This window comes from Triticum urartu, chromosome 1A (genome assembly GCF_056163025.1).
Source record: "Triticum urartu cultivar PI428250 chromosome 1A, HENAU_Tu73, whole genome shotgun sequence".
Lineage (NCBI taxonomy): Eukaryota > Viridiplantae > Streptophyta > Magnoliopsida > Poales > Poaceae > Triticum > Triticum urartu.
The window spans coordinates 398,470,849-398,486,432 of NC_141873.1; the positions used below are offsets into that span (position 1 = coordinate 398,470,849).

The following is a 15,584-nucleotide window of genomic DNA, read 5'->3' on the forward strand; positions in this document are numbered from 1 at the left end:
TCGTAATATGCTTATAATTGATTGGTTGAATTACTCCCTGTTGTAGCCGTGTGCATCTCGGTGGTGGAGTAGTTTGTGTTGATGGCACAGAAGATCCCGTGCAACCTGTGGGAGCAGCAGGAACTGATCCCGAGGCAGATCTGGGCGAAGCAGCATCGGGTTCAGCAGCAGATTCTGCTCGTGGATTTTCTGTGGCAGTAGGCGACGGTGTGCAACGGCGCAGCTCCGCAGAAGATCTCAGCGGACAGGGCTCATCATTGTGCCGTGATGAGAGGCCAGCGTCCGCTGCGCCAGAGGCGGGTCCCGCGCCGGTCGGCCGACGCAGATCGCGCCGTTTGTAGCAAACGGGCTGGACCGGGAATCGGGCCCCCGAAGGGCCAACGGGAGGCGGACAGGTGCCGCCGCGTGATTCGCCCGGGTTGGTAGGGGCGCCTCCGCGACTCGCAGGTTGCCGTGTGGCAGACGCGGGCTCACTGTCCACGGCGCGCGCGGTTGTTCGCGTTGTCGGCGCGGATTTCCGAGGGGATCCTGCCCCCCTGCCAGCGGCGCCAGAATCCGAGGCCGATCCGCTGGGCAGGTCTGCCTCTGCCACGGGAGCTGATCCCGAGGCTGATTTGCTCCCTGGTTCGGGGCACATAAAATATGGCCCTTGTACTTCATTTTCTTCATCATTTTCTGATCCGTTTTCTCCTGCAACATCACACAACTTGTGCACAGTGGTTTGAGGGTTAGTCAACATATGATCATCATGGTTTCGTTCCCCTTCATCGAGGCCAGTGAGAGAGGATGGTAGAAGAAGGATTTCTTTACAAAGTAAAGCACCGGCCTTAGGGTGTAGATCAGCGAAGGGAAATTTGTTCTCATCAAACACAACATCGCGAGAAATGTAGACACGGCCTGTGGAAACATCTAGGCACTTGACCCCCTTGTGTTGTGCACTATATCCAAGGAAAACACATTGTTTAGATCGGAACATGAGTTTGCGAGAGTTGTATGGGCGGAGATTGGGCCAGCATGCACACCCAAAAACACGTAGAGATGTGTAGTTGGGTTTGACATGAAGAAGCCGTTCTGTAGGAGTTTCATTGTTTATGACACGACTTGGGAGCATATTGATGATATGAACGGCAGTGAGAAACGTTTCATCCCAGAATTTTAGAGGCATGGAAGCACCTGCTAAGAGTGCGAGGACAACTTCAACTATATGCCTATGCTTACGTTCGGCAGAACCGTTTTGTTGGTGAGCATGAGGGCATGACACATGGTGTGAAATGCCAAGTGTTTGGAAAAAGGAATTTAATTTCTCGTATTCCCCTCCCCAATCAGATTGAACAGCAATGATCTTGCTATCAAACTTACGTTCAACAAGTGCTTGGAAATTTTTGAACACTTGGAAAACATCGGATCTTTTTTTGAGAAGATAGATCCAGGAGAATTTGCTATAGTCATCAATAAAACTGACATAGTATGTGTGTCTACCAACAGAACTAGGAGCAGGGCCCCAAACAACAACAACAACAACAACAACAACAACAAAGACTTTAGTCCCAAACTAGTTGGGGTAGGCTAGAGGTGAAACCCATAAGATCTCGCAACCAACTCATGGCTCTGGCACATGGATAGCAAGCTTCCACGCACCCCTGTCCATAGCTAGCTCTTTGGTGATACTCCAATCCTTCAGGTCTCTCTTAACTGACTCCTCCCATGTCAAATTCGGTCTACCCCGCCCTCTCTTGACATTCTCCGCACGCTTTAGCCGTCCGCTATGCACTGGAGCTTCGGGAGGCCTGCGCTGAATATGCCCAAACCATCTCAGACGATGTTGGACAAGCTTCTCCTCAATTGGTGCTACCCCAACTCTATCTCGTATATCATCATTCCGGACTCGATCCTTCCTCGTGTGGCCACACATCCATCTCAACATACGCATCTCCGCCACACCTAACTGTTGAACATGTCGCCTTTTAGTCGGCCAACACTCCGCGCCATACAACATTGCAGGTCGAACCGCCGTCCTGTAGAACTTGCCTTTTAGCTTTTGTGGCACTCTCTTGTCACAGAGAATACCAGAAGCTTGCCGCCACTTCATCCATCCGGCTTTGATTCAATGGTTCACATCTTCATCAATACCCCCATCCTCCTGCAAAATTGACCCCAAATACCGAAAGGTGTCCTTCCGAGGTACCACCTGGACATCAAGGCTAACCTCCTCCTCCTCACACCTAGTAGTACTGAAACCGCACATCATGTACTCGTTTTTAGTTCTACTAAGCCTAAACCCTTTCGATTCCAAGGTTTGTCTCCATAACTCTAACTTCCTATTTACCCCCGTCCGGCTATCGTCAACTAGCACCACATCATCCGCAAAGAGCATACACCATGGGATATCTCCTTGTATATCCCTTGTGACCTCATCCATCACCAATGCAAAAAGATAAGGGCTCAAAGCTGACCCCTGATGCAGTCCTATCTTAATCGGGAAGTCATCGGTGTCGACATCACTTGTTCGAACACTTGTCACAACATTATCGTACATGTCCTTGATGAGGGTAATGTACTTTGCTGGGACTTTGTGTTTCTCCAAGGCCCACCACATGACATTCTGCGGTATCTTATCATAGGCCTTCTCCAAGTCAATGAACACCATATGCAAGTCCTTCTTTTGCTCCCTATATCTCTCCATAAGTTGTCGTACCAAGAAAATGGCTTCCATGGTCGACCTCCCAGGCATGAAACCAAACTGATTTTTGGTCACGCTTGTCATTCTTCTTAAGCGGTGCTCAATGACTCTCTCCCATAGCTTCATTGTATGGCTCATCAGCTTAATTCCACGGTAATTAGTACAACTCTGAACATCCCCCTTGTTCTTGAAGATTGGTACTAATATACTCTGTCTTCATTCTTCTGGCATCTTGTTTGCCCGAAAAATGAGGTTGAAAAGCTTGGTTAGCCATACTATTGCTATGTCCCCGAGACCTTTCCACACCTCAATGGGGATACAATCAGGGCCCATCGCCTTGCCTCCTTTCATCCTTTTTAAAGCCTCATTCACCTCAGACTCCTGGATTCGCCGCACAAAACGCATGCTGGTCTCATCAAAGGAGTCATCTAGTTCAATGGTAGAACTCTCATTCTCCCCATTGAACAGCTTGTCGAAGTACTCCCGCCATCTATGCTTAATCTCCTCGTCCTTCACCAAGAGTTGGCCTGCTCCGTCCTTGATGCATTTGACTTGGCCAATGTCCCTCGTCTTCCTCTCTCGGATCTTGGCCATCTTATAGATGTCCCTTTCACCTTCCTTCGTGCCTAACCGTTGGTAGAGGTCCTCATATGCCCGACCCCTTGCTTCACCAACAGCTCGCTTTGCGGCCTTCTTCGCCATCTTGTACTTCTCTATGTTGTCTGCACTCCTATCCAGGTATAGGCGTCTGAAGCAATCTTTCTTCTCTTTAATCGCCTTCTGGACGTCATCATTCCACCACCAGGTATCCTTATCTTCGCTTCTCCTTCCCCTGGACACTCCAAACTCCTTCGAGGCCACCTTATGAATGCAAGTCGCCATCTTCATCCACACATTGTCCGCATCCCCTCCTTCCTCCCAAGGGCCCTCCTTAATGACCCTCTCCTTGAACACCTGAGCTACCTCCCCCTTGAGCTTCCACCACTTCGTTCTAGCGACTTTGGCACGCTTATCCCGCTGGACATGAATCCAAAAGCGGAAGTCAGCAACCACCAGCTTATGCTGGGGTACAACACTCTCTCCAGGTATCACCTTATAGTCTAGGCACGCACGCCTATCTTCTCTTCTCGAGAGGATGAAATCAATCTGGCTAGAGTGTTGGCCACTACTAAAAGTCACCAGATGTGATTCTCTCTTTCTAAAGAGGGTGTTAGCTACAATCATGTTGTAGGCTAGAGCAAAGCTTAAGACATCTTCTCCTTCTTGATTCCTGATGCCATGGCCAAAGCCCCCATGCGCCCCTTCAAAACCTGTGTTAGATGTACCCACGTGGCCATTGAGGTCTCCTCCTATGAAGAGCTTCTCACCAATCGGTACACTCCTAACCATGTCTTCCAGGCCTTCCCAGAACTCCCTGTTGGTGTTCTCATTGTGGCCCCAAACATCAGAAAAAATTAATTGCAATGGCTGAGTAGAGACACTTGTAGAAATAGGATATGGTAATTGATGACTTTTTGCTCTTTGGCAAGAATCACAAATAGTTTCGATATTTCGCTCACCAACAAACGGGAGCTTATTTTTCCTAAGCAAACGTTCAACAAGAGGAAAAGAAGCATGGCCTAAACGATCGTGCCAACGTGCTGAAGAGAGTTTGACAACACCATAGGCTTGTTTATTGAATCTCCTAAGCTCCGGAATCAACGGGTAAAGCCCTCGAATGCATCTACCTCGATATAGTACCTTCTTCGTGGCCTGATCCTTTATCAAAAAGAAAAAAGGATGGAATTCAATAAAGACATGATTGTCAATGGTAATGCGATGAACGGATAGGAGATTTTTGTTGGCACTAGGAACATGTAAAAATTTGCGAAGATGAATTTTACGAGAAGGGGTACGTGTAAGGGCATATTTATCCCTACGGTGTTTTGGTGATTGATGACAATGCATTTGCGGACTAATCGGGTGCTTTGGTTTCTTTCAGATATTCATCCTTTGGCACGCAATGATTTTTTCCCCTCGGCGCTCTACTCAAGACGGTGTAGCTTCCTTCGTGACTTTGTTGGTGGACTAAGTTTCGTAGTAGTCACCGTACTATCAAGAGGGGATCTGCTTCGGTATGGTTTGGGTGGAATCAACACGTACACGTTCTTCTCTCTCCCACCGTTTTCTCTCCGTCTCTATGGAGCTTCTCTCTTCTCCCTTTGTGGTTTTTCCTGGACCCAGCGGTAGTACCGGGCCACAGCGGTAGTACCGCTGAGGCTCACTAAGCGGCAGTACCACTCCTAGGAGCGGTAGTACCGCTTTATGGCCTCAGCTGTAGTACCGCTGCGGCTCCGTGTTCCTACCGCCTTGACTCGAGTGCGCATTTTCTCGTGTCGGGTTTTACGGCACTAGCTGCAGTATAGCGGTAGTACGGCTGAAGCTCAGCAAGCGGTAGTACCGCTCCTCGGAGCGGTAGTACCGCTGGTGGCCTCAGCCGCAGTACCGCTGTGGCTCCGTGTTCCTACCGCCTCGACTCTAGTGCGCATTTTCTCGTGTCGGGTTTTACGGTACTAGCTGCAGTAGTAGTGGCGGTAGTGCTGCTTGCGAGCGGTAGTACCGCCCTGCCTCCGTAGTAGTACCGCTCTGGGTCCCAGCCCCAGCCCCTTCTCCTGTAGCGCGGCAGTACCGCTGAGATGGGGCGGTAGTACCGCTTTGGAGCGGTAGTACCGCTCTCTACGGGGCTGAGTGGGGGGTAACGGGTGGATTGTTCCCCCAGTATAAAAGGATGTCTTCTTCCCCCCTTTGACCTACCTCTTCCACCATTAAAGCTCCATTATTGCTCCAAGCTCCGTTTTCGCCCGATCTCACTCCCTAGCCAACCAAACTTGTTGATTTGCTCAGGAGTGGCTGAGAAGGCTCCGATCTACACTTCCACCGAGAGATTTTTGATTCCCCCACTCATCCTTAGTGGATTTTGTTACTCTTGGGTGTTTGAGCATCCTAGACGGTTGAGGTCACCTCGGAGCCATATTCCATTGTGGTGAAGCTTCGTGGTCTTGTTGGGAGCCTCCGATAAAGTTGTGGAGTTTGCCCCAACCTTGTTTGTAAAGGTTCGGTCGCCGCCTTCAAGGGCACCAATAGTGGAATCACGGCATCTCGCATTGTGTGAGGGCGTGAGGAGAATACGGTGGCCCTAGTGGCTTCTTGGGGAGCATTGTGCCTCCACACCGCTCCAAAGGAGACGTACTTCCCTTCAAAAGGAAGGAACTTCGGTAACACATCCTCGTCTTCACCGGATCCACTCTTGGTTATCTCTTACCTTCACTTGTGCATGCTCTTTAGTGTTTGTTCCCTTGCTTGCTTGTGTGCTTGTTGTTGTTGCATCATATAGGTTGCTCACCTAGCTGCACATCTAGACAACCTTCTTTGATGCAAAGTTTAATTTGATAAAGAAAAGCTAAAAATTGGTAGTTGCCTATTCACCCCCCCTCTAGTCAACCATATCGATCCTTTCAGTACGTATAACCGAGTGACCAATGTGACGTATGCTCATACCTGCACCACTGGCGGTGTGGATCTGGTCCTTCCCGTGATACTTCTCACGGAGGGTCACCTTCTCTAGCTCACCCGTGAGGTGATTGGTGGCGCCACTGTCAAGGTACCAATTAGTGTCGACGCCATAGGATCCTTCAGCGGCAGCAGCAACCTTGTCATCATCTTCAGAGGAGGTATCGTCTTCGTCGAAGTGATACCAGCAGTCTTTGGCGGTGTGACCTGGCTTCCTGCAGATTTGGGCAGCGAACGACATCAGGACGTGAACGACCCGAGCCGCCGCGGCGATCCCTGATGTTGGTGGAGATGGGGCGACTGCCGCGAGAGTCGCCGTTGTTGGTGTTGCCGCTGCTGTGCTTGCCCTTGGCGCGAGGAGGACCGCGCTGACGTGAAGAGTAGCCACCGCGCCCGCGAGTTGCTGCGTTTGTCGACGACTTGAACCCGCCGCCAACACCCTGGTACTGGGCGACGCGCTGGTCGAAGTTGCTCAACATGGAGTAGAGCTCATCGAGGGACACCGGCGTGACACGAGCATCCAGGGCCGAGACCAGCGGCTGGTAGTCCATGTCCAGCCCGTGAAGAAGATATGAGATCAGCTCGTCGTCCTGGATGGGCTTGCCGGCGGCGGCGAGCTCATCAGCAAGGCCACGCATGGCGGCGAAGTAGGGGCCACCGATTGGTTCCCTTTCTGCGCATTGATCAAGGCAGTGCGGATGTTGTTGACGCAGCTCAAAGACTGCGATGAGAACATACCTGCGAGCGCTGTCCACAGACCATGCGCGGTGGTGACCGCGGTGACCGCGATGAGCAGCTCTTTTGTGAGGTTGTTGAGCAGGTAGCCCAAAACCTGCTGGTCCTCCCTCACCCAGATGGGATGGAGAGGATTGAGTTCGGTCGACTCCTTCCCCTCCTTGTCCTTGGTGACGAGGAGGCGGGACGGCTCCGTCAGAGTGCCGTCGACGTAGCCATAGAGGCCGGCTCCCCTCAACTGCGGCGAGATTTGGGTGCGCCACAGGACGTAGTTCGTCCGGGAGAGCTTCTCCGTGACCTGACCGCTAAGGTTGGATTGGGTGGCACTGGAGGAAGACATGGCTGGCACTAGAGGAGATCAGCTAGGGTTTGGAAGAGGAGGCTCTGATTACCATGTGCGTTAGGCAGAAACGTCTTACCTCGACCTGAGGCGACGTGCTACGTGTTTATAGGCAGGGGCGCACATCCCTGAAGCGCATACATCGTTGAGATCTTACAGGAGGTTTACATCTTGCAGAAGAAGAGATAGAATCGGTTACAGGAGATAGGAAGAGATTACATGCAACTTAAACTAACAATCTATCATATATCCTGCGCCTTGTGAACCTGGGAGTCTCCCTGTCATGCGTGACATGTACGTGACACAATATGGCTCAATGTATTGTGTTTGACACTGAACACATGAAGGAAACTAAAAGAATGTACCGTTTTGTCATTTTAGGCCATCAGTTATCAAGTTGGTGATGTTCTAGAAATTTTACCAAGTCAGAATCCATCACTTGTTGATGATTTCATTAAGCGCTGTAACTTGGATCCCGATTGTTACATTACGGTATGTGGATCTGGTCTGTCGTCTTGTGGATTTAGCTTTTTATTCTCTGTATGTTTCTCTGCTTCACTTTTGTGGCCAACATCAGTAGCTTTGTGCACACTCTATTGCAAAATGAAAATAACTATTTGCTTGCTTTAGTAGCTTAGCTACAGCTAGAGAGTAGCCTAGCTAGCAGTAGTGCGTGCCAAGTAAAGATGTAAGAAGATGGCTGTGTTTCACTTGTTTATGTTTATATGTATATCTACTGCTTGAGAGTAGAGCTAGCTGTTTATCATGGTTTAGACAATAAACCCTTTTTCTTTCTCAATCTCAAATGTGTAGTTCTTGAGTTTATCCATAAAACTAGGGATATATCTTGAATTCTTGTATTAGTTGTGTCTTTGTTGCTATATCTTCTCAAGCAGTCAATCTGTTGCAGTTCTCTTGTTAACGAAAGAGGGAACGATTTTTTTTTCTGCCCAGGTTCGAACAAAGGATGGGGACAAAGTTCCTAAAGATCCCATCAAGCTAAAGACCTTTGTTGCTTTGACAATGGATGTCACATCAGCTTCTCCAAGGCGATATTTCTTCGAGGCAAGAGAAATTACCCTGAATGCTTCATCACATACACATGTTGTCTAGTTGTTTGATACTATCTTGTATTGGCCTCTGATATCCTTGATGTCTATGACTAATATGCCATGCTGTTTGGTAGGTCATGAGCTATTTTGCAACAGATGAACGTGAAAAAGCAAAACTTCAGGATTATACTTCTCCTGAAGGAAGGGGCGACCTTTACCGGTACTATCAAAATGAGAACCGGACTGTTCTAGAAGTAAGTAATGCCTTACCACTGATTTTAACACCAACTTTCTTGCAGGTGTTGTTGTCCTTTGGCTTAAACTTGCGTGGATTTTGCACTAGTTTTAGGTATTGGTGGATTTCCCCTCGGTGCAAATGCCTTTTGAATGGCTGGTGCAACTGACGCCTCCGTTGAAGAAAAGAGCCTTTTCCATATCGTCGTCCCCCTTAGTCTACCCAAATCAGATACACTTGACTGTTAGTGTAGTATCATGGCTTACTCCTTGGAAGAGGACGCGGCATGGTCTCTGCTCCAGATGGCTAACGGGGCTCAGTCCAGATGAAGGTACGCATTGATTGTTTTAGCTAGAAATCACACGAGAAAATGCAACTCACAGTGCAGTTACACGCGCAGACGATCATCTTATACCATGTTGGATGCGCCGAGGATCGCTGCCTCGCCCACGGCCCTCGGTTCCTCTCCTGCTCATCGGGCCGGGAACAGGGTGCGCGCCGTTCCGCGCATTCGTGGAGGAAAGGGCCGCACAGAGCGCGGCGGATCCAACTACTGCTCCTGTGATGTTCTTCTTCGGCTGTAGAAACGAAGACATCGATTTCCTCTACAAGGACTTCTGGCTGAAACACGCCCAGGGGCAAGGAGGGGTGCTGTCCCACGAAAAGGGCGGCGGTTTCTTCGCCGCCTTCTCTCGGGATCAGCCTCGGAAGGTCTACGTGCAGGACAAGATAAAGGAGCAGGGGGCGAGAGTCCTGGACATGCTGTGCTCCAAATCGTCTAAGGCTGCGATATACGTCGCCGGGTCTTCAACCGGAATGCCCGCCGATGTTACGGTGGCGTTGGAGGAAGTTCTGTGTCAAGAGGGCGGTGTTCCGCGGGAGGATGCTTCGGGGTGGCTGAAGGATCTGAAGAGGGCTGGTAGGTTTATCGTTGAGACCTGGTCGTAAGGGAGGAGATTTTCTGGGCTTGCGGTCCAAGCGAGATTTTGAGCCAGTGTTAGGAGAGCTCCAAAGCAAGTAGACTAATGATGTTATGCTATTAACTAGGAATAGCAGAATGCCTTTTATTATATATGTTTACGAACAATGCTTTCATATATATTAAGAGGAAGTAAAGCATTGGCAGCCACATTTTAGAATGCCATGCTGTTCTGCTATTCCCAGATCAACCAGCAGATGGCACACACAACCATCGTATTAAAGTGCAGCTCTTGAAAGTGCTCTTGTGGCTGATGCTGAAAAACAACATTTTGATCAAAGATAATCTGCTCAAGAGAGGGTGGGTTGGTAGTGACCAGTGCCACTTTTGTAGGCACAAAGAAAGCATTGAGCATCTGTTCTTCAAATGCAGTCTAGTCAAGTTGATATGGCAGATAGTGGTATGTGCTATCAACTTGGGCCTCCTCATAATGTTGAGGACCTAGTTGGGGATTGGGCTCTGGTGGTAGCAGGGGGGGGGGTCCACTATTTTGCCAGATCATCTGGAAAACCTGAAACAAAGCCAAAATGCTGCTGCTGCTGTGATTTTTAACATGTGTCATTACCTTACTCGTTGGAGCATTCTGCAGAAGGAAGGTCATAGAAAAACTGAGGAGGCATGCATGAATATCAAGATGGTGCTGGAGGAAGCATACACCATAAGTCATGGTTATGTAAATGTGATACAGGCAATTAATAGTAACCACCTTTCAACTTCGTTGGTTTGTTTTAAGTTTTATACTCCTCCGTGGCGGCGGGACCCATCGCGCCGTGGATGTCCCTGATCCAGGTGATTCGATCGAGAGCATCGCAAACCAATCTGGAGCGGTGACGCATGTGCGGAACCATGGTGTGGAAATTGTATCTGGTGCTACCAAGATTTAAATGCTACCATGATACGGGCATTTGGATCGTCAGATTCTTAGATTGGACGGCATCCGTGAGATATTGGATCTGTTGGACATATGCGCAATTTTTGGACTTCTCGTAGGCTTTTTTACAAATGTTGCAGAGTTGTTGAGAGCAGTCCGATCTGAGAATCCGACGGCCCAGAAGGTTGTATCATGGTAGCACCTAAACCTTGGTAGCACTTGATATTTTCCCGGAAATTGTAGGATGGCTAGAATATTGTTGTGTATTGATATGACCCTCGTATGAGGTATATATAGGAGTACAAGAGGGGTGGAGACTTGAAGTACAAGACAAGTTACATGTGGTTTAAACTAATTCTATGTCTAACTTAAACCCAATTATATTTCTAACATTCCCCCTCAGTCGTAGCGGGAGTGAAGCGGACGTGTACGACTGAATTTGAAGTCTTGTGCTTTCGTCGTCTTCTCCGCTGCACCATCATCAACTGCGTTTCTAATGGGTCGGCAGTTAGGGCGGTGACTGCGTCCCCTTCTGGTGCCTTCCTGCCTTCTCCTCTATTCCCTCCCGCAGTCACAGCGGGAGTGTCGTGGACGCAAGTGACAAGGCGGACGCTGTTGACTGGAGTTGTTGCCGATGAGTTGCTGTAGACGTAGCCATTAATGTCGAGGTAGCCGATCATGGTGATGTAGCCGTGGTCGAGGTAGTCGTGGTCGATGGTGTGGTCGTCGTGGATGATGAAGCCGCACAAAGCCGGAGGCACAAAAAAATGCGCTATGACGGAGGTGCAGACGTGGACGATGCACCTTGCGGATGTCAGAGGGTACCATCGGCGATGAGTCCACCAATTATGCCAAGACTGGAGGAAGCCCATCGAGCATACATCGGTTTTGCCAGAACTGTGTGGCCGTGTAGGGTCGTCACTGTACTGACGCCGTGTCGATGCAGTCGTGCCGTCGTGGATGACGCGGAAGATGCCATCGTCATGACGCGGTCATTGCCATCGTCGAGATCGCGTCTTGCAGAAAAGTCTGTCAGAGGACGTTAGGTGTCCATCTTGTGGACGGGGCGACGGCAGTGTGTTGACGAAGATGTTGATGAAGACCATGGTGATGAAGTGTCGGCGATGGTGTCGCAACGGCGTGTCGACGATGATACGTCGCTTGGAGGCGTCCCTCGTGGCGACAGGGTGTCGATGCCGTGAAGAAGCATGTTGGCTCGTAGCCTGGCGTAGTCGTACAGCGAGATGTTCGGCTCGGTAGAGAGGTCGATGCAGACGCAAGGTTGATGCAGGCTCGGATCGTGGTCGGTGTAGCCGACGTAGTTGCAGCCTGGGTCGGTTGTATATAGACGTCCGCCATGTGCGTGGTGTGGAATCTGGCTCGGTGCAGATCACTGTTGAAGTAGTCCGGAACAGAAGAAGTCGATGTAGCTACGATCGGTATACGCTCGGAGGCGTAGCTGACGACTCGAGATCCGGTCGATTGAAGCTGCTGGTGCGGGTCGCGCGTGGCGTCGAGAAGCAGTCCGAAACGTGCATGCCTCAGAGTCGATGGAGTCGCGCGGCTGTAGTTGACGGTGGTCCTCGATGCAGATCAGGTCAAGCTCGTGACACCCTCCTGGTGTATGCGTTGTCGCGCCTGGGATCTCGCCTGGCGCGTGTCCCTCCCATTTTGCATGCGCGCTAGATGCGCACAGACGCCCCGGCTGGATTGTTGTAGACGCTTGTGGCTTTGCTTTCCTCCGTTGGTGCATGCATGCACCGCGAATCGAAGTAGCTTGGAGGCTGGGGCCTGGGGCTGATTGTGCGGTCGATGGAGGAGAGACGTGGAGGCGAGAGTCCCGGCCGTTGACGCACTTGTATGCGCGGCTGGCTGCTGACCGCCCATGGTGTTGATGTAGATCGCATCGGGAAGGTGTCAGCCATGGGCTTACGCGCACGGCCGGAGGAAGCGGAGCCGCTGCTTGCATCTGTGCGCGCGGCTTCAGAGGAAACCTTTCCGTTCGGATCGCTTCCGCGTGCAACAATGGATCTGCAGTAGGATTTGAGGGTCCGATGGAGTTTATTGATGGCTGAGAAAATTAAACCTAGATTGGAATCGAAATTTGTAGCTAAGCTAATCTAAAGAACCAATATAATCTTTGATCGATCGGGTGCCGCGTCCTCGGGGAGAGGAGATTGATCTCCCTGGGAACGGCGCGCTGCGGAAGTAGGGGAAGGTCTTAGGATCGGCGTCGTTGGACAAACCGCTCTGACTCCATGCGGAAATTGTAGGATGGCTAGAATAGTGTTGTGTATTGATATGACCCTCGTATGGGGTATATATAGGAGTACAAGAGAGGTAGAGACTTGGAGTACAAGACAAGTTACATGTGGTTTAAACTAATTCTATCTCTATCTCCTTATCTCTAACTTAAACCCAATCTAACACATGGCAGAGACAGTAGGAGACAACTCCTGAATAGAACGACCATCTTTGCGCCCCCCTTGACCGAATCCGGAATAGAACCATAGCTGTGATTGAGCCAGAATCGGCATCCTTGGCCTTGCCATGATAAGTCTCGGATCACCCTTGTAATCTTCTTCAGGTGTCGTTGGTAAACAGGCTATTTTATAGCTCCATCACGTAATATAAATACATTGTTGTGAAATTTTGATTTTTTTTTGTGGTGGTGGTGGTGGGGGGGGGGGGGGGGGGGGGAGCCTAACATAGCTCTGCATGTGAAGGCTCTTTATCCTTTATCCATGCTACTTAGTGCTTGCCATCATGGGAGGGATCAATCTTGGTATATAGGTGCAAGTGCCACAACACACTTAGACACTTATCTTTGAAATTCCCCAAGCTAGTTGGCCTTGTGGTTTATTATTTTGAGCGCATCCATTTATTAAGATGAGCGGACAAGCAACATGATGAAACTTGTAAGTGGGATATTTATAGCTCAATCATGTACTTAAGTAATAGAAATATCAATAGATGGTAGTGAGATTTTGATTCATAGAGGGGGAGGGGGCAAGGGCCCCCTGGCCCTAATGTAGCTCTGCCTGTGAGGGATATTTATATGCATGCTATTTAGTGTTTGCCATCATGTTACTTAAGTCATAATCTTAGTGAAGACACTCGAGATTGGGGGGAAGCCCCCTTGGCCCTAACATAGCTCCGCATGTGAGGGCTTTTTATTCATACTATGCGGGCCTTACTGCCATGGGACGATCAATCTTGGTATGTAGGTGCAAGTGCCACAACAAACACATTAGCTTAGACATTTATCTTTGGAATTCCCCAAGCTAGTTGGGCTTGTGGTTTATTATTTTGAGCGCATCCACTTATTAAGATGAGCAAACAAGCAACATGATCAAACTTGTAAATGGGAAGTAACAGAAATATTAATAGATGGTAGTGAGATTCTGATTCATAGAGGGGGAGGTGGACAAGGCCCCATGGCCCTAATGTAGCTCAGCCTGTGAGGGATATTTATCCATGCTACTTAGTGTTTGCCATCATGTTACTTAAGTCATAATCTTAGTAAAGACACCCGAGATCTCTCCGAAGGCATCTTCTGATGTTTGAAACCACCCTAGCTCCACATTTTTATGTGCATGTGTCAAAGCAAGGAGCCGAGATGTTCCTTGTTCCCCTAGAGTTTAATTTAGAAACATATCATATGAATGTCATGATGTTGTATGATGTTGTTTATTGTTTAAAATGGTTTCTCGTGTGTCTTCTTGTTGTTCTGGAATGGTGGGTAGTCCCTTGAATTTTGTAAGTCTTTTTTTAGAATCAAGAGTAATAAATTACTCAAGAGGGGGATTACACTCCGAGAGCATAAGACTTCGTAAACTATCCGGAACACCGGCAATGATTAGCATGTCTCCCAATTGTCTAGCCTTCGCTGCCAGCTCATGAGCAAGTCTATTGCATCCCCTCCCAGCAAAAGAGATTTTGTGGGTAACAAAACTAGAGAATACCACTTTGATATCCTGAATTACTCCATAGCAGGAAGACCGAATTTGACCTGTAGTTTTTAGGTGCTCAACCACTGATTTGCAGTCCATCTCCAACTCAACTGGTCCATTATACACTGCAGCCAACGCCTGAAGTCCTGTAAGAGTTGCTCGATATCCCGAGTTGTTTGCCTGCAGACAGGAAGACGTGACCGTTGTGATCCCTAGCAACGCCTCCCGCCCAACTCTGCCCACTGTCAGCCAGATAGGCCGCGTCCGAATTGATTTTAGCTGTTCCAAGTACAAGAGTTGTCCACTGCATGCATTTTTGGGCGGGAATGCTCGGCGCCTGGTCCAACAGGGACCACTGGTCCTTCCCATGCTCCCACAGATTTCTTTGAGCTGCTTTTAAACTACCCACGGTGAAAGTAACATACTCCCTCTTACCTGCAAAAAAAAAAGTAACATACTCCCTCCTTTCTGGTTTATAAGGCTCAATTCAAAAATCTCATCAACCAAGATAGATGATGAGTGGTGGAATATTTTTTATAGTTTTCAAAAGCACATAATTAATGCTTTTGTTTTCTTCAAAAAAATATGTTTATCAATGCATTAATTGCAATGCATGCATACATAAATTACATGCATTGGTCAATTTTTTCTTAATACTTGCATGCAATGATTTAATGCACATTGGAATATAAACATGTGATGGGAACAACCAAATTGAGCCTTATAAAATGAAAAAACTAAAATTTTGAGATAAGCCCTATAAACGGGAAAGAAGGGAGTAGGTGGTAACATCACATATCTCTAGACAAAACAGATGATGTGGCGAGTAATTAATGAGGAAAGAGAGGCATGTGGTAACATATATAGCTAGTTACTGTAACATCATACATACCAAAACAAGATGAGTCTACACCCTAATAAATAAAGTGTTGCATGACATCACACATATGTTACTCCCCACTGTAGAGGTAGTAACATAGACTAGTAACATATGCATGTTACTAGTCTAAGTTACTGCCCATTGTGAATAGTCTTAACAGATCATCCTTGTAACGCGGTAGGAAAAACACAGACTGCAATTAATTCTTTTACATTCCCATGCACGCAATCCTCATGCAGATGCCAACTCCGCAGCATAAGTATTCTCGCCCTCATTTTCTCTGTGACAGAACTAAGCAGCAGCCGCAACC

At 48.6% G+C, this 15,584-nt stretch overlaps 1 protein-coding gene across 1 annotated transcript in view; it reads left to right on the forward strand.

Moving 5' to 3' along the window:
• LOC125532878 (NADPH-dependent diflavin oxidoreductase 1-like) overlaps positions 1-13,070 on the forward strand; it is a 37,534-nt gene extending 24,464 nt beyond the window's left edge. Inside the window, exons 9-17 of the mRNA XM_048696753.2 lie at positions 7,686-7,796; positions 8,259-8,333; positions 8,491-8,610; positions 8,706-8,922; positions 9,025-9,510; positions 9,756-9,874; positions 9,943-10,035; positions 10,160-10,291; positions 13,029-13,070. Of these exons, the coding sequence (XP_048552710.2) occupies positions 7,686-7,796; positions 8,259-8,333; positions 8,491-8,610; positions 8,706-8,922; positions 9,025-9,510; positions 9,756-9,874; positions 9,943-10,035; positions 10,160-10,291; positions 13,029-13,070 (1,395 nt within the window). The remainder of the gene's footprint in view (positions 1-7,685; positions 7,797-8,258; positions 8,334-8,490; positions 8,611-8,705; positions 8,923-9,024; positions 9,511-9,755; positions 9,875-9,942; positions 10,036-10,159; positions 10,292-13,028) is intronic.
• Positions 13,071-15,584: the final 2,514 nt, after the last annotated feature.